The 24792-nt window shown below is 43.0% G+C and overlaps 1 protein-coding gene across 5 annotated transcripts in view; it reads left to right on the top strand.

Annotated features, from left to right (window-relative positions):
• Window positions 1–24663, top strand: part of LOC121956488 (rootletin-like) — a 30866-nt gene extending 6203 nt beyond the window's left edge. For 4 of the 5 annotated variants that reach the window (XM_042504768.1, XM_042504743.1, XM_042504751.1 and 1 more), the window contains 34 exons: window positions 649–840; window positions 923–1006; window positions 1098–1183; window positions 1298–1463; window positions 1544–1650; window positions 1749–1976; window positions 2572–2662; window positions 3651–3737; window positions 3812–4027; window positions 4989–5188; window positions 5294–5476; window positions 6601–6745; window positions 6844–6990; window positions 8446–8676; window positions 8901–9094; window positions 10182–10309; window positions 10909–11078; window positions 11196–11375; window positions 11556–11690; window positions 11805–11948; window positions 12970–13208; window positions 13301–13460; window positions 13570–13737; window positions 13826–14249; window positions 14984–15141; window positions 15256–15376; window positions 15855–16018; window positions 16510–16725; window positions 17909–18133; window positions 18217–18366; window positions 18483–18683; window positions 20253–20384; window positions 22963–23136; window positions 23754–24663. In XM_042504768.1, the coding sequence (XP_042360702.1) occupies window positions 649–840; window positions 923–1006; window positions 1098–1183; window positions 1298–1463; window positions 1544–1650; window positions 1749–1976; window positions 2572–2662; window positions 3651–3737; window positions 3812–4027; window positions 4989–5188; window positions 5294–5476; window positions 6601–6745; window positions 6844–6990; window positions 8446–8676; window positions 8901–9094; window positions 10182–10309; window positions 10909–11078; window positions 11196–11375; window positions 11556–11690; window positions 11805–11948; window positions 12970–13208; window positions 13301–13460; window positions 13570–13737; window positions 13826–14249; window positions 14984–15141; window positions 15256–15376; window positions 15855–16018; window positions 16510–16725; window positions 17909–18133; window positions 18217–18366; window positions 18483–18683; window positions 20253–20384; window positions 22963–23136; window positions 23754–23840 (5733 nt within the window). In that variant the 3' untranslated portion in view covers window positions 23841–24663. The remainder of the gene's footprint in view (window positions 1–648; window positions 841–922; window positions 1007–1097; window positions 1184–1297; window positions 1464–1543; window positions 1651–1748; window positions 1977–2571; window positions 2663–3650; window positions 3738–3811; window positions 4028–4988; window positions 5189–5293; window positions 5477–6600; window positions 6746–6843; window positions 6991–8445; window positions 8677–8900; window positions 9095–10181; window positions 10310–10908; window positions 11079–11195; window positions 11376–11555; window positions 11691–11804; window positions 11949–12969; window positions 13209–13300; window positions 13461–13569; window positions 13738–13825; window positions 14250–14983; window positions 15142–15255; window positions 15377–15854; window positions 16019–16509; window positions 16726–17908; window positions 18134–18216; window positions 18367–18482; window positions 18684–20252; window positions 20385–22962; window positions 23137–23753) is intronic. The other variant, XM_042504759.1, reaches the window with a different exon arrangement.
• Window positions 24664–24792: the final 129 nt, after the last annotated feature.

The raw sequence follows: 24792 nt of genomic DNA, 5'->3' as shown, positions 1-24792 counted from the left end.
TTCATGACTTCCCTGCAGAAATGGGCTCTCTGATTGAAAGGTGAGGTGGTAAAGATTCTTATATAGAATAGCATATATTACATACACATTAGATAGCACACACTTAAACTAATATTGATTTTTTTTTTAATGTGGCTAAAATGCATTTTGTTGCTGACCCCATCAACAGCAGTGCATTGCTTAGCCTCTGTGTCGGACTCAAGCCTCCTCCAAACAGAGGAATTATTGACTTGAATCTACTCTATGTCTGACTATAAAGAAGAACCCCATAAAAACCCACTTTCATTCCTTTGAAATAAGTCGTTGGTCACACTGAGATGTTACAACTCATTCCGCTGTAGGAATCACAAATGTTTGTTTAGTTGCCACTTGTTATTCCTGTAACCATAATCAGAGGTTCAGTTTGCATAAAAAAGCAAAATATGGGAGATAAAGAGTGATTATGAGTGCAGTGAAATGACAATCCTGGAAACAGAACAGTATGAAGCGTGAATCTGTACGTACTGTCTGCTGCGTAATTCATTCTTAAGGTCAGGAGCAAACTTTCAGCCTCAGAAGTATGTTTGGATTTACAGTTTGTGTCGATGGATTCACCATGGCTTTGCAGATCTGTGAAATAAACATCACCCCTTTTAATTAAACCCACAGCTGGAGCAGGCGCTACGTTTCGAGACAGGCGACGGCGACCATGATTCACCAGAGTCACGCAGCCTGGCGCAGCATAACGTGGACCTGCGCCGGCGCCTGGATGAGGAGCAGGCGGCCTACAAGCGCAAACTCACTGCGTACCAGGAGGGTCAGCAGAGGCAGGCGCAGCTCGTGCAGAAGTTGCAGGCCAAGGTCTGATTGATTGACTCTGACTTTAGTTAAGACGCAGTCGTCACGGATGTTCCAGCTCAGTAACATATTTTGGCTTCTTCAGGTGCTTCAGTACAAAAAAAGGTGTGGAGATCTGGAGCAGATGGTGCAGGAGCGGACCTCAGAGGTGGAGAAACACAGGCTGAGCGTGAGTGGCGTTTATGGATTTTGACTCCTGGACAGACGACATTAACTTTTCACAAATAGCACTCAAACATATCGACTGTCTGCTCTTTCAGAGTGAATCGTCAAATGGTCGCCATCAAGACGAAGCAAGCAGCAACCTGGAGGACGCTTTAATCCGTCTGGAGGAAGAACAGCAGAGGTGACTGATCTCATGTCTCCTGGGCCAGTGTGCATCTAACACCTCAGACTATCACGTTGTTTTCGCCTCACTTGCTCCGTCATCATAATTTGTTTTTCCCTTGTGTGTTTTCAGGAGCAGCAGTTTGTCTGCGGTGAACGCCATGCTGAGGGAGCAGCTGGAGCAGGCCGGTTTGGCCAATGAGGCCCTCAGCCAGGACATCCGCAAGCTCTCTGCTGATTGGACGAAGGCCAGGGAGGAACTGGAGCAAAAGGAGTCTGACTGGAGGAGAGAAGAGGAGGTGAAAGAGGGATGCTTACAAAACATTAAAACATTTTAAGTAATGGAAAACGTTAAGATTTCTGTTATTTTCCCATTCAGTCTTTCCACAGTTACTTCAGTACCGAGCACAGCCGACTGCTGACGCTGTGGCGCCAAGTGGTCGGGTTTCGGAGGCACGTCTGTGAACTGAAGAGCTCCACTGAAAGGTCAACAAAGTGTAAACTGTTTGTCACATTTCCTGTGCTCTTGTTTGAATCTCTGATTGCACAAACATTTTCCCTCCGTGTCGTTCTCTCTTCTTCAGGGACTTGTCAGATATGCGTAACGAGCTGGCTCGGGCGTCCCACTCTGCTCAGGTGTCTTGTGCAAGTCTGTCAGCCACCCTGCACACCCGGGAGGGAGGAGCAGCTCTGGCCCTGGAGCGGGAGAAAGCTCTGCGGGTTCAGCTGGAGCAGCAGCTGAGAGAACGAGTGTCGGAGATGATGAATCTTCAAACCAGAACAGACGCGGAGAGAAGTGAGCTCAACGTCAGGTCGGTGGCTGCGCTCAGCTCTCTCACAGGAGGGGCCGGGTCAGATCTCTGAACTGTAGTCAGTCACTCAACACAAATTACATTCCACTTTTTCTAATTAGTATCATAATGCATTGGATTGCAAAACATGTAATGTAATCTGAAAACTGTTGTATTATTTCAGAATCAATCAATGGAAATATTGCACCTTTTACTTAGAAAATGGACTTTTTCAACATCTAAAAGCTTGATCATTATTTAATGTTATCACATGAATATATGTCTTTCTAATGCAAATTAAATACATTTTGCAAAGAGCTTTAGTTATCATAAATCATTTTTATAATTTTGCTATTTTTTAATATGAAATTGCCAAATTTTAAAGACATGGTCAAAATTGTAATCAAGTAATCCCTGACAATGTGAATATAATCTTTTTACACATTTTTTTTCTAAAGTATTCTGAACTAATTACTTATTTTGTAATCTCATTACATATAATCCTTAGCTGCAGGTTTGTTTTTAATGAACAACATTTGTATGAAGGCCTTTGTGTGTGTGTGTGTGTGTGTGTGTGTATGTGTGCGTGCGTGTGTGTGTGTGTTTTGACTTTCAGGTTGTCAGATTCAGTGCGAGAGGCGGAGAGACTTAAGAGCCACATTGAAGACAGAGACAGAGAAGTTGTCGTACTGATGAGGAGGCTTGAAGTGAGCAGATTTTTTTTTCTTCTTCTGGTAAAAAATTAAGGACACATCATTGAGCCACACTGTTGCACTGGCAGACACGTTCCTCCATTTTCCTGATCGGGTCCTGAACTGCAGACTGAGGATGGGGTATTATAAGATTTTATTGCAGGCTGCGATAACAAACACTCACAGCAAGATGATTATGGTGAATTTCCTTTATTTTGTTATTTTTTAATACTGTGTCCAACAGCACACAAAGAATCTGCTGGGAAAACAACAATTAAACCTCATACCAACCTCAAAAAATACAAAATATCTTCATTTAAGCAAAGACATACTTCACATCAAGCATATGATTCAATTTAAAACAGTTGAACAGTTTTGTGAGATTGTTTATTTTTCACTAAAAAGAATGTTCTCTATGAAAAAGATGTGTGTCCTCTCTGTGATTCAATAGAAATGTTTGTTTCTCAACAAAATGTTAAGTGATTCCAGTCTGTTTTAGAGCCATTTTTAGAGTTTTTAGCATATTTGGTTGATTAACAGGATGATATCATGAGTTACTGTTACTTCAGACAGGATAATCCTGACATGACATTTTCATCTCATCCCATGCTTATAAATAATACACCATCCTGCTTTTGGAAGCACGCACTATTTTTTCAAACGTGTATCATTCCTCAGCTGAAAGTAGACCCCCAAAAACTCAATATTTACTCCTATTTGAGCATCATTTGCCAGAAAAAACAGTGCCCAACTGTTTTAGCCTCATTTAAACATGACATATCGCATGTCTTCAGTAGGAATTCATTGGCTTGTGGTATAGAGTCAGAAATACTGAGCAAAGGATTAATTAATATTATAACTATGCATTCTTGATTTAGTTTTTTTCGCGGATGCATTGACAATGAGGAAAATAAAGAAAAATGTCGTTTTTTAGTGGGCAGTTTCATGATTCCTCCTCCTCCAGGTGACTGAGCTATCTGTCCTTCATTTTGTTTTCCTCCAGGAGCAGAGTGGCAACGATGAGACTGACATGCAGGTGATGAGGTCTCACACTGAGACGCTGTTAGACGCCCTGCGGGACATCGCTCAGGTAAACCGCTGCACAAATGCACACGGTTTTATACCTCTAAGATGGGAGTGTTTCATTTTGAATTTATTTCGCAGACGGTGTTGTCCGATGGCGAGTCGTCATCAGAGGCAGACCAGGACAACTCTGGCGGTCCGCTCCTGGCATTGATCTGTGGCTCCTCCCCTCACCGCTCCTCCTCTCCTCGCAGGTCCTCCTCCCCCTCTAGGTCCTCCTCCTCGCTGGCTCCTCTGTCTGAGGCAGCGCTGTCAGCTCTGCGCTCTGCAGTCACAAACAAGACGCTCCAGCTGCAGGTGACATGTCTTTTCATTCATTTCATCGTAGTGAATGTTTCGGGGAGGACACACATTGAGGATGTTGTGCTTTAGTGTTTGTTTACGGACATTTTACACGCTACAATAATGCTGATTTTGTAATAACTGTGTTTTTCATACTAATATTTTAACAGGTTATATCATGCACATAGTGAAAGGATTTTGACATAAATGTTTAGTTATCGTTGACAATAATTACAGACAGAGATGAGATTATACCCATTATTTCCAGACCACAATTTAAACTGGAACCAGTTAGTCACAACATTACTGCAGCCCTCTAGGCTCCCACAGCCACAATGAGAGCAGCTGTGTGCTCATTAGCAGAGCGTAAAGGGGCAGTTAACTGAAATAATGGCTGATGGTTTTTAGTTTTGTTTGCCCAGATAATGTCTCTGAGATTTCTGTCTCCATCCGTATACAGAGGCAGTGGACAGAATTTCATTTTTGCTGCTTGGAGAACAATAATTTAAAATGTGTTTCTGTTTGTCTTGATAACCCACAGACGTCATTTTAATAGAACTGTTTAAAAAAAACCCCGAAAGAATTAAGATTTTTTTCAGTGATGGATATTTGACAATCTGGAAAATCTGCATGGATAAACACTGAATGTCTGACTTATTGTCAATGATACGCAGCCTGCATTGGCCTACCAAACACCATAAAATTAAACAAGCCAGGACAAGAGTCCAGCATGCATAGTTTTAGACAACATTAAGAAAAAATAAAATGTTTCCTGGCATTTGCGACAAAATGTGCAAACACATCAAAATTAAATACCAATTCTAGCTTTTGGTGATCTGAGCACCAGAATATGTCAAGGCTTAGTCAAGCCATTTCACGGGACATTAACTGTCTTAAGTCATCATAGTTTGTACAGTCTGAAAGAAAATGGGATTGCTATTAGAGGAAAGTGACCTGACTTGTGATGTGTTTGCAGGATGTTCGAGGGCGTCTGCTCTCGGCGCATACCTCGGTTCAACAGTTGCGCAAGCAGCTTTCGGAGACTGATATAGCTAAAAAAGATGCAGAACAGCGAAATCAAGCTCTGCAGAGAGAGAGAGACGCTGCTCAGAGAGAGAGGGAGACCACACAGAGAGAAAAGGAGCGTCTAAAGCAGGAGAGAGAGACGCTGGCCAGGTTTGCAGACACTTATATCACCTTTTTACCGTCTGCTACTAATCCTAATCCTTGCAATACTACTCTTATAACACACTGTTCTTCTTCACGTAATGACCCCCGCAGTGAGAAGGTGAGCCTGGAGAAGACAGTGCAGGCAACACAGAGCGCCAACCAGATCCTGCAGATGGACTGTGAGAAGCTTCAGCTGACTGTGGCGTCCACGCAGCGAGAGCGAGATCACGAGAGGGAGGAGAAGGAGGCCGCCGTTCAAGAGAGAGACCGGGCGAAGGCAGAGACTCAGAGGATGTAAGTAAGCTAATTGATCGTGACGAATTGAGTGCGATGAGGGCACTAATCCTCAAAGTCGCGTGCAGCCAACACACAGTGCATGTGCCCACAGGAAGCCATTCAGAAGATCTGTTAACTTCTTATACAGAGAGATCTTCTTCAGTTACAAACCCCTCCTGACCTCCTTAACCAGCACTGTCCCAGACAGACATGATACAAACTGTAAAGCTGTGGTTCCCAACTGGTCAAGCCCAAAGGTCAAGATTGCTCTTTAGTCATTAGTTCAGGGTCCGCACATAAGATAAATGGCCACATATTTGATTTTAATTCATAAAATGTAAACAACAAAGTCTTCGAAAAGCTCTGCTGTCAAAAAGATCTTATTTGGATCAAGAATGATCCCTCTGTGAGCTTTCTTTTTTTTTTTTTTATCCTTATACTTATACGGATTTTGAATTTTTAGCAACTAACTTTATTGATGTTTTGATTGCTTGTATTTTACTATTCACATGCTTTCTAGGTTTTCATATAAGCCAGTATAGGTTTCCCCCGCACCCTCACATGTACTTTTTACATGTTTTATCCCCATCGTGCTTTGTATTATGTGAAACAAATAAACTAAACTAAACAGTGACTTAGAACACCAAGAAATAAAAAATTGCAATAATGAACCGAATTGGCACTTCCAAATAAAAGCTCTGTGACAGAAATTCACTGTTCTTCAAATAAAGTGTGTTTCTGACTAACTTAGCACTTTCTTGAGTCACTTGCGGGCCATTCAGGATGGACCCGCGACACACTTTTGGATCGTGACCCACCAGTTGGGAACCACTTACTGTATATAAAGCACAATTCCAGAGTGGCCCGACACCTTCACAGTATTAAATCCATATCTAACATATCAGACAAGCCAGGTGACTCAGTTTACTAAGCCATTGTACAACACATTGTCCATTTATTTTGTAGCTTTATAATGCTTTCCATAAATTCTCCTAACACTGTATTTCACCTTTTACTGGGCCCTTCGTTCTCTGTGCTGCTCAGAAAAGTACCTACCATAAATCCCCTGCACCTGTGTGATAAGTTTTACACACACAGATCCAGTCATTGTTAGCCCTAAAATACATATTGTTTTTCTGCAGACAAAAGCAGTTGGAACAGAGTGAGAGTCGGGGCTCGGCGCAGCGTGGAGAGCTGTCTGCGGTGAGGGAGACTCACCAGCAGGGGGAGGTTGAGCGACAGCTGCTCGAGGGAGAAAAGGCCCAGCTCTCTGAGGCGCTGGCTCGGGTGAGAAAAAGTCAACATGTACTCAACTTTTTGTTGAGTGATGTTTTGTGTTTTTGTGTTGTTTGTGACCTTTGTTTGACCCTCATTTCATCCTCCAGAGTGAGGGCAGTAACGCAGAGCTCTCCATGCTGGTCAACAAGCTGCAGTCTGAAGATGCAGCTCTCAGGGACTCTCTGGCGAAGATGGGAAGCATGAATGAGGGTCTGGCGCAGGACAAAACTAACCTCAACAACTACATTCTCCAGGTAAGGTCTCCTCCGAATGTCTTTGTCCTCTTAAATGAGTAACTAACCCCTCAAACCACTTATTTTCAGTTGAAAAGCAATATACAGCATATAAAGTATTAAAATTCTACATATTGTGTGTAAATATGCGCAGTGACTGTCCTCTAAAAGCTGAAACCTGCTATTTCAATTTTGGTGTTGGTTGACCCATGTTGCGGGAGCCTGCTTTCATCACTAGCTGAGCCCCCTACCGCCGCCCACTTACCAAACGACTACTTTGTATGTGCAGGGGGCAGGGAGGAGCTGTGGATCGAGAGGCAGCACGGTTTTGTGACTGAATGTGTTATCATGTGTTTACACTGAATGCGATCCGAGGGTTTTGGGCAGCAAGTTTACATACTAAGTCTATGCAAAGATGCAAATAGACGTGAATTCATGCTGGGCAGTGCAATGGACGTGATGGGCGTGATGGACATGTTGCAAAAACTCTTTGCATCCATCACCCAAGTTGAAAATTTGGCGTGACGCTGTGTAGCGATAGCGTATCAGTGTTAAGATCAAGTTTAGATTCTCCTGACATTACTGAGATCCAGAAATCAAGGATAAACTAAGTTGCTGTCTGTGGATACACATGTGGATACACACGTATAATGCGCTGTGACAGTCTGATTAATAATAAAGAGTGTGCATCTTGGTTCACTCTGCTTCAAAGTACAGCCTGTGTGTGTTTACAACCAGGTATCTGTTGTATTTCACTGCAAACCACGTTAGCTGCCTCAGTTCAGTGTGAACACCGTATTAACTGCCCTTCCCAACCCTGCCCATTCTGGAGACTTTTTTTCACATTTCAGGGAGGAGAGGGTTTAGTTACTCTTTAGAGCAGCGACATTAAACTTGTTTTGCGCGGGGGCCACTTATGCAAAATGATAGGAGGCCAGGGACTGGTTAATAAACAAACAGCCCAAACCTTTGTCAGGGGTTCAGGGGATCCTGAGCTCTATTTCGATGCTTTTTATTCACTTTTCATTCACTCTGACACATTTACATTCAAAGTACAAAAAATTCACCTGGTACCCGAACCTGCAGGCTGTAAGTTGAGTATCACTGTCTGAAAAGGTTCAGTATGCTAAAATTAAACTAGATCATACAACGTGTTTAACCACATTCTGTTGACTAAAATGTTTTTACGTTTGACCACACTCAGAGGTGGAGCAAAGGCCTGCAGTCATAGATCCCCTTTGGCTGTATAACACTACACACTTTTCTGTCTCCATCTAGCCATCTTTTGCATGTCTTATTGTCTCAATGCAACATATAAACAGGGAAAAGGGCACATTCATGATGCTACCCTTAGTTACATACACAAACTGACAAAAGCAATTTTATGAAGAATGAAAACATAGAGTGAAAGAGAGGTGAATTACTGTGAATGCCTCAGCTTCCTGTGCAAGTCTCACCCTTCACTTTGTCTCTCAGCTGGAGGAGGAGAAGGCCCTGCTGCAGGCTCAGAAACGAGAGGCGGAGCAAGAGAAGTTGACCATCCGAGATGAGCTGGTCCGGTTGGAGCAGGACCGTCTTGAGCTGGACTCAGCCCGCATCACGCTGCACCAGTCGCTGCAGGAAGCCGAGCTAAGCCGGGTGGGGATGGAGGCAGAGCTCCAGAGTCTCAGGGCTGAGAGATTTAAGCTGCAGGAGAAAGTCACCCAGGTACATACCAGATTATATGACATCATCATTAAAGGTTAAGTCCAGCCTAAAAACACTGAAGCGAAAGCTGTGGGTGACGCACTAAGTATGTCAGTGGTGTGATCTCATTCTTATGCAACTACAGTGTGGCTTTCTAGATGTTAATTTGGCTAAAACTGGAATGAAAACATTTTTTTTCCCTTTGTTTGTTCCTTGTCACTAACTTTGTTTTCTTTTGTCGTCAGCTCTGTGGCGAGGTGACCTCTCTGGGATCAGAGCTCAGTCTTGCCAGAGGAGAGGGTCAGAGGAACGAGGTGGCTTTAGAGGAGGCCGGCCGCGGACGGGCAGAACTGGCCAGAGACAAAGCAGCACTGGTGGTCCAGCTGACGGCGTCTGAGAGAGAAAACACCGTCCTGTCAGAGGAGCTGGCTGCTTTCAGGTGAGTGTTGTAGTTTGATAATGCCTGCACTCGCTGGATAGTGTCTGTCATAAAGCACTGAGATTTATTACAAATCTCAAAGCCCTTACTCGCCACCACACTCTGTAATGCTTGACTTGGATGAGATTAGATTTAACCATTGGAACATTATTAATTTTGAAGCTATTCTTGGTCTTGTACCTTTTTACCGACTGATTTACTATGCATCCTATAAAAAGTATGGGATGTAGTTCTCAGTGTAGTGTATTCTCTGATTGGAAATGCTCGGGGCGTGTCAGCAGGAGGAGCAGAGGTCACGCCCAGTCGTGGGACTATACTAATGATGCTTGTTGTTTTTATACTGCTACATTGTCAGGGGCGGGGTTATGCTGAGTATGCCTCCAGTGTGTCATCCAGCTATGGTTTTAGGCTGGACGAAAAAATCTTAAAACAGGAAAATGGTGAAAAAATAGTCAACCGTCTAACTCCTCAATTCAGTACTAATTTATATAGTAAAGGGTCTTTGTAACATGTTTTCAACAATCAGTTTCCAACATTTATAATGTGTTTTGAAACAAATCTCTGAATTCACTTTACACAGACTTTAAAGACAGTGTCCGTAGAGACAGTAAAGAAACACTAATAGAATATGCATAATTTACAATATCTACAATGAGAATGTGCAACAATAGGGGTAAATGCTGTGTAAAACATCAGGCCGTCATACAACGTATAACACACAGTCTATTGTAGTTTGTTCATAACAAAACACTCGTGTCAAAATCCTTATTAAGATTCAGTGGTTGAAGGTGTGGATCCAAAAAAAGGTCTCTCATCACCCCCTCTGTGAGGAGTAATCTGCTCTGTGCCCTGAAACCTAACAGAGGAGATGGGGTGTGCATGATCATTAAAGTGACAGGCAACAGGATCATCCATATTTTTGCTTACCTCTTGCTGCCTGTTTGTGCCTTAAAGAAGTTCTCCCACCAAAAACTTGCATTAAAAATATTTTTGCACAGATTGAGTGTGTAGATGTTTTTTTCTGCTTTAAAAAAACAAACATCTTCACACAGGCGTGAGTGTATAACTTGTGTTTGTAACTGCGCAGGTCGGAGCGCGAGTCCCTGGAAACCAGTCTGTTTGAGGTGCAGCAGCAGCTTGTTCAGGTGGAGTCTCGTAGAGAGCAGCTGGAAACAGAGAACCAAAGCCTTCGAGTTCGCTGTGAGACTGCAGCAGGTGAGCGGCAAAGTATTTCAGAGAACACATACAAAAGCAAAGAGAGAAGAGGATTTTGTTGAATTTAGAAATAGACTCAAGTATTCCTTGTTAAAGGGACAGTTCACCCCAAAATCAAAATGACATTTTTCCTCTTACCCTTAGTGCTGTTTATCATCTAGATTGTTTCGATGTGAGTGTTGGAGATATCAGCCACAGAGATCTTCTTTCCAAAATGAGGCACTAGATGGCACTTTGTTTACGTAAGACCTCTTATCCATGAGTAGCTGCACGCTTCCTTCTGTGCACTGATTCGTTTTGTAGTTTTCAAATGTGTTTTGCGCTTGTGCGCTTTGAGCACCACAAGCTGATCTCGCTCCATTATATTGGAAAGAAGACAGACATCTCCACAGCTGACATCTCAAACACAGACACCGAAACAATCTAGAGTGATAAACAGCACTACAGGTAAGAGGAAAAATATTTGATTTTAGGGTGAGGTATCTGTTTCAGAGCTAAACTGAAGATGTTTGCTTTAATGTGAAAGACAGTTGGTCTGTAATCTGACAGAATGAGTCCTGTGTTTCTCTCCTGGATGTTTTCCTGGATGGGATTTCCAGCTGAACTGAGGCGTGTACGCTCGGATGGGGAGAATGTGTTGGCCCAGGCTGAGAGGGAGAAACAGGCTCTGACTCAGACTCTAAATGCTGCGCAGCTGGAGGCCCAGCAGGCTTTACGCAAGGCCATCTCCGAACACCAGGAGGAGGTGGAGAGGCTGGTCTCAGAAAAGGTCAGAAGGTTCAGTGTTTCAGTGTTACTCAAAGCACTGCCCGTAGACCTATTTTTACTTTTCCGATAAGGCTGATGACTCTTTAATCCACGTTTGTGCTCTTGGCTGCTCTTACAGGAAGTCGTGCGGCACAGCCTGCTGATGGAGCATGAGGGCACTGTGAGGAGGCTCCGGCAGGAGGCGGAGGATCAGCTCCACAGAGCGGAGAGAGAGCGAGAGGAGCTGCAGGATGAACTGAGGAGTCTTCAGCATGACAGAGATCAGAGTCTGCTGCAGGCGGAGACTGAAAAACAACAGGTCGATCTGAGTTCAAGCCTCTTTCAAACTGTGAAAAATAATAATACGAATTATTATCGTAACAGTTTCCACCTCTTTGTCCAGCCTCTCTGTCATGCTCCTTCATCAAACATGGAGACAGTGTGTCTCAGTGTTTAAAGTTCCTCCTCTTTGTTAAGCAGACCCTTTCTCTGTTCCCAGGCCCTCTCTCTGAAGGAGGCAGAGAAAACGGTTTTGTCCGACAGGGCGTCCACCCTGCAGGCCGAGCTGTCAGCTGCAGCTCTGGAGGCCGAGCGGATGTCGAGAGAAGCCGCTCATTACAAAGAGCAGGAGCAGGTGAAGTGACTTCCTGTCCCATTTTATCCTTTGTTGTTATTGAATAATCGTATGTCCTATCTAACATAAACGCACAAGGATTATTTACTGAATTGAGTGTTTTGTTTGACACAGATCAGAGTCGGCGCTCTGACCAGCGAGCTGCTGGAGCTTCGCTCTCAGCTTGAAGATGCTACTTCTGCTCACGAAAGGGAACTTCAGAGTCTACGAGAAACCTGCACTGATCTGCAGTCACGTGCTGATGTCGCTCTCAAAGAGGTAAATGATGCTTTTCAAGTCAGAGTATGACAGTGATGCCAGCGGTGGGAAGGTTACTTATGAAATGTAATAGGTCACAGATTACTATTTACCCTGTTAATAATGTAATAAGTTACTTAACTATTTTGATTACTTGATCAAAACAATGTAACTTATTACATTTGATTACTTTTCTAACAAATGTTTTAAACAGGGCAATAAAGCTAAAAAGACCTTAAAACACAAATGCATAAATGTTGAGCTTAAATAAAAAGCTTTGCTGACCTGATATTCAAAAATATGCCAAAAAAACGCATTTCTGCACAGCAAAAACATCTAAACTTTTTACTGAAAAGATTTTTTTTGATACATAACTCCTTTGTCATCATCAACATTTTGATTAGTAACTTACACATTTTGTCTTAGTAACAGATTACAGTTGCATTTATTTTGTAATTTAATCACTGTAACTAGTTACACCCACCACTTAATTTGTTATTTTAACAATAGAAAGCATTTTTTGTTATAGTTTATGCATCAACATGCAGGTAATGATAATCATGAAATAGATGAACGGAAACAAAAGTGAAAGGAGGATTTAACAGGGATTCAGATCAAAACAGCCCTGTTTGGGGGCATGTTAGATACTAGTGAGACATGAATAAATATAGTCCAGGAATGAATGCTAGCATGTACTTTATTGGCCAATGCAGCCGGATGACATTACTCTGTGCAGCAATTGAGAGCTTTGAGACTTGCTTCAAATAACGTTTATTAAAACTGAAGCACTGAAAAGAGTTAAACTGTCAGTTGATATGTAACCACTGAAAGCAGTCTGCATCTCCGTGTTGGATCAGCATCAACACACCTGTACTGATAGACAATTCAAATTTAAAAAAGTGCAAACATGCCTTATCTTGTGTGGATAATAAACTCTGGACCACTTGCCAAACTGTCCACCAACTATTATTGAACAACGTGTTGAGACATCCTGCGTGTTCGGTTACATCACCTTATGCCACTCATGACTTTTGCCCTGCAGTTGGACCAGTGCAGAGCTTCTCTGTCAGCGAATGAGGAGAGTCGAGACCATCTGAGGCGGGACCTTTTGGACAGTGAGCGACGTCTCAACCAAGCTCAGGACGCAGCGGAAAACAACAGAAGAGAGATGACGGAGCTGCGACGCAGCCTCTGCGACGTCACCAAGGAAAGAGACACTCTGAGCCAGTCGAATACTCAGCTGAGAGAAACTCTACGGAGCGCAGAAACGGAGAGAATCAGGTAAGCATGTCAAATAATGTATCTGTTGAGAGAAATTAAATGTTCAGGTGAAATGTGTCCATGGCCACTGAGTGCGTGTGTTGGTTTTTCAGTGTGAAACGACAGTGTGAGGAGAAGGAGCAGAGGCTGGCTGTGCTGGAGGAGAACCTGTCATCTAATCAGAAGGAGGTGACGGAGCTGCGCAGCTGCCTGAGAGAGGTCGAGAGGTCACGACTCGAAGCTCGGCGAGAGCTCCAGGAGCTCCGCAGACAGGTCCGACATGTCGTCACACCTCTGAGACGTTCAGGAAGAAGCTCTTTTTTTTAGTTTGGACTTCATGTTTGTGACTGTGTTGTGATTTTTGTGCTTTTCTTGGCTCCAGCTGAAAGTTCTGGATGGAGAGAAGGAGCAGAGAGGGAGGGAGGTGGCAGAGCTGCAGACTCGCCTGTCGTTGGAGGAGCAAAGAGAGGAGGAGAAAGGGAAGGAGGTTTTCTCCCTCAAACAGAGGTTAACTGAGGCTGAAACAGCTCGAGACTCCCTCAAGAAAGAGGTGAGGACGGAAGAGAGAGAAAAGACATCGTTTGTTTACTCGCTGTCTTCACTGTGTCACAGTTTCTCTCTTTTTTTTTGAAATGCAGCTTTCTGCGACTCAGAAGCGGCTGCTGGAGTCTGAGTCGGGCTGGCGGGGCTGCGAGAGAGAGCTGACCTCTCAGCTGCAGGAAGCGCGCGGCTGCGAGAAGAAGCTTCAGGATGAGGCCAAGAACTTGGCCCTGCGAGCTCAGGCGGCTCAGGACTCTGCCGCTCAGTCCAGCCTGCAGCTGAGCGAGGCCCAGGGCCGCCTGGCCGCCACAGAGGCGGAGCTGACCCGGGCCGAGGCCGGGAGGAGGGACCTGGAGTTTCGTTTGAGCAGCCTTCAGTCGACGCTGACGCGGACGCTGGGCATCGGAGCGGGAGGCAGGGGAGGCAGGGGGAGGAGCCCGGGGGGGAGCTCCACATCACCAGGCACTATGTCACGCCACCACAGCATCTCCCCCCTGCGCTCCTCGCTGTCGCCTCCGAAAGGTAAGAATGAAACATGCAGCTTTAACTGCAACATTTAGACCTTTATTCAGACGTAGGATTTAGGGGATATTTTGACAAAAATGAAAAAAATTGTTCATCAAATAGTGTATAATCACCCGAAAAAAAAATCATGTTTTTGTTACCTTAGATTGAGCTGCTTGCATCTACATGATGCACCGCCATGTTTCTCCAGAACAGATAAACAAAGCACTAGATCTAGATAGAGCCACTCGCATTTTCACTGTAGTTGGCAGCCCCGCAGTGTCGAGTGTGATGGAGAAACTCTTTTTTTTTCTTGAAACTGCTTAATTCAGTGTTTTAACCGGTTAAAATCAGTCGGTCTGTTGCTTTTGGTGGAATAGTGACCTCTGCAGATAATTTGGCTCACAGTTAAAACCTGAACAATGATTTTTTTGCGCTACATTTTTAAGATATGAAGTATATCAGACTACTCCATTGAAATACACTTTTAAGATCTCTGTCAGTACGTGAAACTAGTCTCCCACACTTAATATAAGTGCTGTGCGTGAAACAAAAATAACCTCAGAGCGAGCAACCTTAAAACATCTTTTTATGTTTTAGATGGTGTTTCCTTTTGCAGAGATTTAGCCATTTTAAAGCTTGCACTCGCCTCTCCATCAGAAGTTTTTTTGCAGGGGCACCATCACTGCAACCTGCACTCAGCGCCAAACAAAACGATTGTGATTTGTTTAAATCACTTTTCATTTTTACAGAATTTAGAGTATGCACTCCCGACAACACTTTAGGCTCAGTGTCTCCAGAGAGAGGAGACACACCGCTGCCTCTCCCTCAGCCCGAGCTCGACCCCGACATACTGCGCAGTGACCTGAGAGATTTCCTCCAGGAGCTGCGTGAGGCTCAGAAAGAGAGGGTAACAGAGCTGCCCGGCATGAAACACAAAATCACAAAGCAAATATTAATAATAATCAAAGGATCTTTTTTGTATTTGTATGGTTCAAGTCTTTGTTTATTGCTGATTTTGAAGGATGATTCTCGATGCCAGCTGGGGGCCCTGCAGCGGGAGCTGGAGGAGCGGACGGGGGAGCGAAACTCTGCTCTGAGTCGTCTCACTCAGCTACAAAACTCCTTTCAAGAATGCCAAGAAGGTGAAACATTTTCCATGTAGTTTCAGAAGAAAAGCCCTTTAACAAATTCAAAAATGATGACATTAACTGTGTATTAACCCTTGGAAACCTGAGCAAATTGACTTGATTTCTTTTAAAAACATGGGAAGAAGGGCAATGTTTCTCAGTATATATATATGTATATTTTAAATTTGTTTATTTATTTTTAAGGGGAAAAAGCAAATGACCAATGATAATTTGATAATTAGCTGTAAATATTTCCCTTGTTTTTTCTTTTTTTTTAGGATTTGTATATAATTTTCTGAATCTTCTAATTTCTTTCAATTTGTGGAACATTTCTTACGAAGTTGCTTTTTCCCTTTTTTCGCATGTTTCTGAAAGAAATCGCACCAATTTTCTCAGTGTTCAAAGGTTTAAATAATTCTGAAAAGGCATCCGAAAGCAGCACAAGAAAAGTGATGTCACTCCGGGTCTCAGAGGTTAATGTGTGTGATTGCAGGGAAGCGTGGAGTCGACGAGCGTCTGACCACCACTCAGATTCTGCTCCAGCAGCAGGAGGAGGTGGTGCGGAGAGGAGACAGAGAAAGGAGAGCGCTCACCGACAGGGTGAAGGATCTGGAGCGAGCGCTGCAGGCCTCTGAGATGGATAAAAAGCACACACAGGTACACACACGTTTGTGTGTACACACCGCATTTGTGCTGACGCTTGTTGAGCAGCGGCCACTGATCTGCCATGATGGCCATATGGCTGCACTCAGCTGGAGGGCTACATGTAATAACAACAGATGCCTCACACATAGCGCCACACCTCTCGTTGCGTCCCGTGTCAGCTCTCCATATGTCTGTTTCTGATGCCAGCGCCTCTCAAAATAATTCACCGTCTGGACAACAGGAGGAGCAGGACGCAGAGTGAGAGCGAGGGAAAAGCAGCTCAAAGCACAGAAAGACAAAACTGTGTGTGTAGTGCTATTGAAAAAAATCTGTATTTGTTGCATTTTTTAAAAGTCTCATGATGATTTATGAAGAGAGGAGAAAAGCTGGAGCAGCTGTGTGTGCTTTGTGTTTGTTTGGCTCCATAATGTCTCGGTAATCTGGGTCTAAAACTCAGGTCTGCGTTATACAGCATCGGCTCTGTCCTCCTGTCCTCTCTGCAGGATCAGTTAAATAAGCAGCGTGCTGCTGAGATGCGTCTGGAGGCGGAGAGGAGGCGTCTGCGGGAGGCGCTAGAGGCAGCTGAAGCGCGGGCCACCAGAGTGGAGCTGGGGAGGCGCAGTCTGGAGGGGGAGCTGCAGAGACTCAAACTGAGCCTGGGAGACCGTGAGGCCGACAGCCAGGCCTCTCAGGAGCGCCACGACTCTCTGCTGAGACAGGTACAGCAGGCGGAGTCCTTTTACTCTCATATCCACCAATACTTCACCCACAAAACAACAGTTTGTATGTCAGTTAGTTATGCCCTGTTGTCTCGAATTTGTGATGAAAACTTTCACATGCTTTCATGGAAAATGACAAACATGTTAATTCATTGATTGATTGGGGGCCATGTTTAACAACAGCAGAACTTTGCAAAAATGTTTACAAATTCTCACATAACTTGTTCAGTATTATTCGTGTGTCATTTATCCATTCAAATGCTCAGTACTTCCCAAACACATCACTAAAACATGATTTAAAACATTTCCACGGAGGAGTAAGCAAGCGAGTACATTAGAATTCGGTGTGTGCATTTCACTGAGCAGTATTCAAACATACGTGAGTGTTACTGTTATGTTTTATAAATCATAAGGCTTTGAGAAAATGTACGTGTTTGGAAAGTACTGAGCAAAGAAGCGGTGTTCCAGTTTTTTGTTTTTTTTACAGGGGTGGCCCATGTGGGCACTGACATTAAGTTTGAAAACTGCTGAGGGCACACGCGTCAGCAAAGCTTCAATTGACCATTTTTGTTTCCACTACCCAGAACTACTTTTCTTGCACATTACTGCCTCTCAGTTTTAGAACTGAATTGCGCCTTTAAACAAAATTCTTCAGTTTACAGGTCTGACTGGGCAGATGGGGAGTCATAATGGGGTGGCACCTGGTTTCAGAGGTGGCCTGTGCCACTCCCGAGACACGTCCCTGCGACCGCATTCAAAAGACTTAAAAAATACTGCACGAGTTGTGTGACAGCTTGAAAACTGATGTTTTGATATCATTTTTCTGTTGTTAAACTTTGACCCTTTTGACTTCAATTTATTGAGACCTCTCAGTTTTGGATTTTTTGTTCACCGTGGAGAAATGAGAGAAAAACAAACCTCTCTTCACAAATTCAACGTAACACAGGGTACGTAACTGACATACAAATGGTCGATCTGTGGGTGGTGTATTCCTTTTTAATTATTAGGTTTCATGTTGCGCCTGGTTTGAAAAGGAGGCAAAAAAACACACATATATTCACAATGCAATTCTTATAACGAAACTGTATTTAACAGTTAAATAGCAGGAAACCAGACTCTCCACACCCTGCACAGTTAAGAAACAAATATTTTTCTCTTTGTTGGTTTGCTCACTGGATTACAGGTGGCAGAAGGAGAGGCCCGTGTGTCTGTGCTCCAGAGAGAGGTGGAGAGGCTGAGTCAGGCTCTGCTCAAAGCTCAGGAAGGAGAGTCTTTCCTCAGAGAGAAGACCTTAACCCTCACCAAGAGCCTCCAGGAGGCAGCGGCCGCTCACAGCAGCACGCAGAGCCGTCTGACCGCTCTGCAGAAAACGCTGAGTGCGTCTGAGCAGGACAAAAGGCTTCTACAGGTGAGTGAGACAGAAGTTAAAATGGGCCTTACATTGTGGATGAAACCTGGACAGTGATGCAATGATGATTTTGTACCATTAAGGAACAAATGGATGAAGCTCGGGCGTCATTAATGGAGGGGAAGAGGAATATGGTCACCGTCACTGAGCGCGTGCAGAGCTTGCAGAGTGATCTGGACCAGAGTGAGCTGAGACGAGAGGAGCTGGAGGCTGAGCTCAGCAACACTCAGGAGGTGTGTGTCGACAAACAGCCACCCTAATCAACTCCTCAGCAACACTCTTAATGTGGCTGCTTTTCTGTCTTCTCTGGAGTCTTGTCTCTGTATGTTCTCCCTCTTCTCTCCGTCAGGCTCTGCGTCAGCGCTTGGCCGGCGTCGCAGAGGCTCAGCGAAGCGCCCAGTCAGCTCAGGCAGAACGGGCCGCTGTAGAGGAGCGACTGCGCGGGTTGCAGCGAGCGGTCGCCATGCTGGAGACTGAGAAAAAAGATGCTGAGAGACAGGCTGTGAGGCTGGAGAAAGACAAAGATGCACTGAGGAATACACTGGATAAGGTCAGCTCTGTGTACGACAAATGCGTAACTTGTTTCATCCGATCGTTTCTTCACAAAGAGTCGTTTGTGAATTCAAAGTTCATGTGACTTACGGACACATGTTGGGGAGGCACAAAAAAACTCAGTGACCTCATGAGGTCACAGTGAGCGACGCCTCGTGGAAGACATCTGGTCAAAGAGGGTCAGAACATGACTCAGATTTTATCTACAACGTGTTTTTGTCTAAATCAGTGTCACTAGGAGCTCATTCTTTGGTTAAACGATGAATACAGGAATGTTTGGTTTTTTTTGGACACAAGACATAAACAAGACAAGGATGGCTGGTTTTCGTTGTCCTCATCGGAGCCCGATACTAGTTTTTCATGCTAGATAGATAGATAGATAGATAGATAGATAGATAGATAGATAGATAAATACTTTATTAATTCCAACAGGGAAATTATTGTATCCAGCAGCTCAAATGCATAAATACCACATAAAAACATACACACAGAAAAACACACAACTACATTCAAGGTCAGTAAATACATGAATAAATAGGCTAATGCTGTGTTTAAAGGTTGAATTTCTCAGTGGAAATACTAATTATAACTGCATCTCTGAAAACAAGACTAATGCCTCATTTCCACTGGCTGGCTCAACCGACATCACACACTCAGCTCACTTTTTGTACCAACTCCTTTTATCGTTTTTGTGCACGCTGCATCCTGTCTTCTGGGCCTCTCTGCTCTCTCTCTGTGTGTAGCTTAGTTTCGCTTTTGTTCAAACACGTAAACCCCTTTCCCGCCAAAATTAGCGTGTGCATGTAGGTTTAAAAAATAAAAGGCTATAGACAGCTTTCCCATTGTCAGTGGAGCAGAGCTGTGTGCATGGCTCTGCAGCAAACGAGTGTGCCTTGTATGTGTTGGGGGCTTTTGTGTGTCCATGTGACGTAGTGCACAGACTGCAGAGCAGGTAAACGGGAGAAAGCAGCATGGACAGCGGTCTGTGAAAACTTTACAGTAGTTTCTTCTTTTTATATATCGGCAGGGCAGTATGGTTGTGATTTCGTGCTGCTATTGGCTGGGAGCTGCCCACCACTTCCCAAAGGTTGACACCTTGAATTGTCCCGAACAAACTAAAATAAGAAGAAAATCAGAATTTAAAGGCAAAGGGCAGATTCTCTGCAGATACAGTCACGGCCACACACTGCTAGTGGGTCATAAGTGATTATTCACATACTTTTTTGTCCATATTTTTTGGCTGTTTTGTTTGTTTTTTTTGTGAAAAATCCTACAAAGTTTGCTTTTAAAAAAGGTGGTTTGTGCAGCATGTCCTGTGGTTTGCAGCATTTTTAATTCACCTTTTAGTATCAACTCAGCTCACTTTGAACATCGACCAAGATGGTACCATAAAAACGTAGCAGGTACTAACTGGGTATTGTCCCCAACTTTTGATGATGAATAACCAAAAAAGAGCGAGTTGAGTTTAGCAGAGTCGTGCTCGTACCATGTACCATTTTCGAGAGTGTGACTTTTTTAATAAGGGATCTCATGCTTTTTTTGTTGGTTACATTTGTATGTAATTTAGGTTGAGCGTCAGAAACTGAAGACTGAGGAAGGCAGCATGAGGCTGTCTGCAGAGAAAAGCCGCCTGGATCGTTCTCTGAACACCACTGAACAGGAGCTGCAGGAGGCACAGCAGCAGATACTGATGCTGCAGGTGAGGAGCAGCCGCTGATCAAACCTTCTTTATTATACATTATTGAGTCACAAACTTCTGAGATGCTTTAGCAAACTGCTGTTAGCAGAGTTTATGCTGTCAATAGGACTCACCTCAAGGACAAAACCAAAAACATGCTTTAACAGGCTCTGCATTCCTTTTAAAGCGAGACAAATCAACCTTTAAAAAGACAAATTAATCCCATAGTTTGGGTTTTATGTGTTTTTGTGGAGTATAAATATGTTTCTCTTATTGTTAAAAAATACACCTTGTAGTTAAAAAGACGTTTTATATTGTGTGAAACCGTCTTGAGTAACGAGGAATTTTGTTTAAAGTAGTTTTAAGAGAAAAACATCATAACATTTTCTCTGGTGAGGAGGCGAGCTTGTTCTTTACTGTTGCATTTGAGAGATTAAGCGAATGAATAACTTACTTTGAGAAATAAAAAGTTTATTTAACATGTCTAAATATTCATCCACACCTTAAACTTCAGAAGATCCAGTAAATATCCAGTGAGGTCAGTGTAACTTCAAAATAACCTGTTGTCCTCAGCGCTGGATCAGAAATCTGCATGTGGGAGTTGTTTTTCTGTTGTTCTTCATCTCTGCAACACCGCTCATTGTTAGTGCCTCTTTCCAAAAACAAAAGGTTAGACCAAACCCCTTAGATATTTCTTGGAGGCTTCACTTCACTGAACGCTAAATAACAGTCATAACTATGTTTTTTGTTTTTATTAAACACAGACACTATAAACAAGCAAATAATAAAGCTACAGTGGGTTTCGTAAGAATTCAGAATGAGTCATTAAAGTTGTTTATTTCAGGCTCTTTTAACATCTCTGACCACTCTTCATTTCTCCTAATTTATTCAAACTTTTCCCTGGATGCACATGTTCTGGGGAACCACTATGATTTGGCAAAATAAAAAAAAAAAACCTTTCTGCATCTTTCTTCATCACTCCCTGTCATTTTGAAGGATACTGATTTTACAGTGAAGTATGTCACCAGAAAGTGAGGTAACCAGTCTGGTCTAGTAACCAGTCTGGTCTTTTATGTAAGAAAAGGTGATTTAAAGCCGAAATTAGTAGAAATAAGTTTATTTTGTGGGATTTAACCTCGAAACAAGAACCTATAAGCATGTTTGGAGGTTTCTGTACTGGGGGCCATTAACCATTTGTCAGAAGACCTTCTGCAGACCAATAAAAATCACAGGTGGCTCAGAAACATAAACAACAAATGTGTGATGTTGACTCGTCTGCTCCGACAAACTATCTGACCAGTAAATGCTGCAGTTTGTTCAGCATCTTGTTTTATGTTGATAGTCCACATTTCCCAATTAATGCCCAAGTGTATTTTTGACGTCGGACCTTATTTTCTCACGGTTTTGGTGTCAAAGTGACTAAGGGAGACAATGATTTTTAGATTGGTCAAGTATGGACTGAGACTGCTGAAATGTTACCAACCATGTATGCGCACCATTAGTGTACATTCACTCACTGTGCTTGTTTTTGTCACTGACAGGTTCAGATAATTATTTAAGAGAGAGAGAGAGATCATTTTTGTGTAACTAAAAACAGCTTTGAAATAATTTTTGCAAAACTACCAACCATTATTTTCTTATCCAAATTGTTGAATTAAGGGTTCATTTAAACTAAACCAGAGTTGGTGATTGTTGGAACAGTGGAAAGATGAACCAAGACAGCTTTTCTTCGTTTTTTTTCTTCTTTCTTACAACTTTAAAGGAAGTGAGTTTTAGGATCATATAATGACTGATTATTTAAATGGAGTCTGGTGGATTTGGGGATAGAGATTTCGGGTTTTTGTTACAATTTTACAAAAAGATCTATCTCTGTAGGGATCCTTTCCATATGCTGGCAGACACTTGTCATACTAATCTGAATCTGTCAGTGGCAAAAAAGCACTTTTAGTGGACATAAATTGACAGTGTTCAAATGCCCCAAGTGGCTACACTGCAGCCTGTTTATCTGCTGCCAGCTGCAGCGATCTCGTTGTCCCCATGAGTCACTTAGACACAAAAACATGGGAAATTATCATCCAAGTTGAAAATACTAAACCCTTTAACCCTCACAAGATACATTTTTTCTATTAAAAAAATGTCATGAACAAACCATTGCGTTTCCCTGGAGGATCTTCTTTAAATCAATTTCTCGTAAAAGCTGTTTTTGCAGGCCACAGTAACATCTTCTTTGTATGACCTGTTAAATGTGCCCTACAGGTACATCACCACACAGATATTTGGCAAGCCAGATCCCATAATTTCTTTCAGAGCTGCATTTTTATTGTTCCAGAAAGGGTTTATTTAAGTGCATCTCCAGAAAACAAGACTGGGTTTCTTCCAGGTCGCCACAGAGCCTGTCAGCTTTTGATCTGACGTTTTATGAAGAACCAAATTTAAATCTCTCCGTAGCTTTTCTATATAAGCTGTCTGCAGATTCTGTATCATACTAGAGTTTGTGTCCTCTTTCCTTCTGTTAACATTCTGATCTCTTCCGTGTGTGTGTGTGTGTGTGTGTGTGTGTGTGTGTGTGTTTGTTTGTGTTTGTGTGTGTCTTGAGTAGACTCAGCTGGCTGAGATGGAGCAGTCACACAGTCTGTGCGAGAGTCTGGTGAGGCAGCGGGACGAGGCCCAGCGAGAGGCAGAGAGACTCAGGACCAGTTTCAGGGACGTGGAGCGAACGCTGGGAACCAGAGAGCGGGCTCACCGTCACAGAGTGAAAGGCCTGGAGGAGCAGGTATGCGTGTCACATTGTGGTAAAGGTTTAGCAAAAGTCTCAAGTTAAACCTTTGACTCTTTTTGTTTGCTGCTAAAATTAAATAGCTAGTTTGGGGTATGATAAAACAAGTGACTCCACACATTTTCATTCATAAAACTTTTCAAGGACAAATTTTCATGACCATTATAATTGCTCCATCTCAACAATGTAGTACAGTTTAAAGGTAGTTGTAGGTGATGGAAATTTATATCAAAACGCAATAGATTATACTTTCACAAGATTATTTTTCTTGCCCCGCTTGTCCGGCGTTATTCAAACATATCACACTCAAACCCTATTTAAGCGTACAATTTAAATTAAAATTTAAAGAAGTCATGGTATAGTATGTCAATAAAATGCCATTAAAAAGTAGTCATAGTATAACATGTCAATAAATATAACATGGAAAAAGTCAAAGCGTAGTATGTCAAAAAATGGCCAAAAAAGTCAAAGTATAGTATTTCATTACACACACAAGAAATCCATGACTTTTTCAAAATTTTAAAGGATTTTACCAATTTCATGACCTTTCCAGGTTTTCCATGATCTTGAAAACCCTGTAAAATGTAGTTTTGTCACCCTCTGTGTCCCTGCAGGTGTCCACCCTGAAGGAGCAGCTGCAACAAGAGATGAAACGGCGGCAACCTTCTCTTCCATCCTCATTACTGTCGGCAGGGAAGTAAGATTCAGCTTGGAACCAGTCGCACCAGCACACTACGTCTAATCCAGGGACAATCCGCTCATGAATGTCTGAAAGCAATATTTACTCAGAAACATTACTAAAAGTATTCATATTCTACATTTATAGTGCAATTTGTTTTACTTTGTGACACTGAAATAAGCACCACTGTTACTTTGACAGCGTTACTGATACTCTGTACAGTGAGGTAGACCTATGACAGGCGAGGGAACGGAGCGCCGACGTGATGCAGCAGCTGTGCTGAAACTGCCAGCAGGCCGCTGATTACTGGCAACCATCTGCACTTGATCCTTGCTCAACATCTTCCCAAACTTCTTGCGCTTATTCAAGGAGAAAACCCAAATCACCGCAAGGATTCTCCTCCAGACAGAATCTGGACGTAACGCAGGAACGAAAATCTGCCAGTTGTGCGTTTTGGCCTCCGCTCCTCTGCAGTTATATTAACAGTCGAGGACACTAAGAGGAGGGAGGGGAAGGTCTCCGCTGTGGGCGAGTGCCAGGAAACAAACGAATTGAGCATAATGAAGGAGCTGCGCTGTGTTTTCTCTCAGAAACAGACACAGATTTTACTGATTATGTTACATAGACAGTTTTATAACTGAAAAAGGGACCACGAGGCACTGCAGTATGACGGTACACCTACAGTGTGTGTTTTTTATTAGTTAAAATTAGTTTTTACTAGGTGTATATACTTTGTACTTACTGTATAAAGGTGGACAGACTGATGATTAATAACAGCAACATGACTTGTACGGACACATGGAGGCCACATGTCTGCAGTAGAATAAACTTCACTGTGTGCACCATAATTCATGTCTTTCATAAATACCTTTCAGCGCACCAAGCTGCAGCCTCAGATTACGTTAGAGATGACTCACAATTGCACACTTGAACAGCTGTAGTAAAAAAAAAAGTTTATTTTTTTTCTCAGTCTT

This window comes from Plectropomus leopardus, chromosome 2 (assembly GCF_008729295.1).
Source record: "Plectropomus leopardus isolate mb chromosome 2, YSFRI_Pleo_2.0, whole genome shotgun sequence".
NCBI classification, from domain to species: domain Eukaryota; kingdom Metazoa; phylum Chordata; class Actinopteri; order Perciformes; family Serranidae; genus Plectropomus; species Plectropomus leopardus.
Note: the sequence above shows the minus strand (reverse complement) of the source record. Positions and strands in the feature narration are given on the sequence as shown.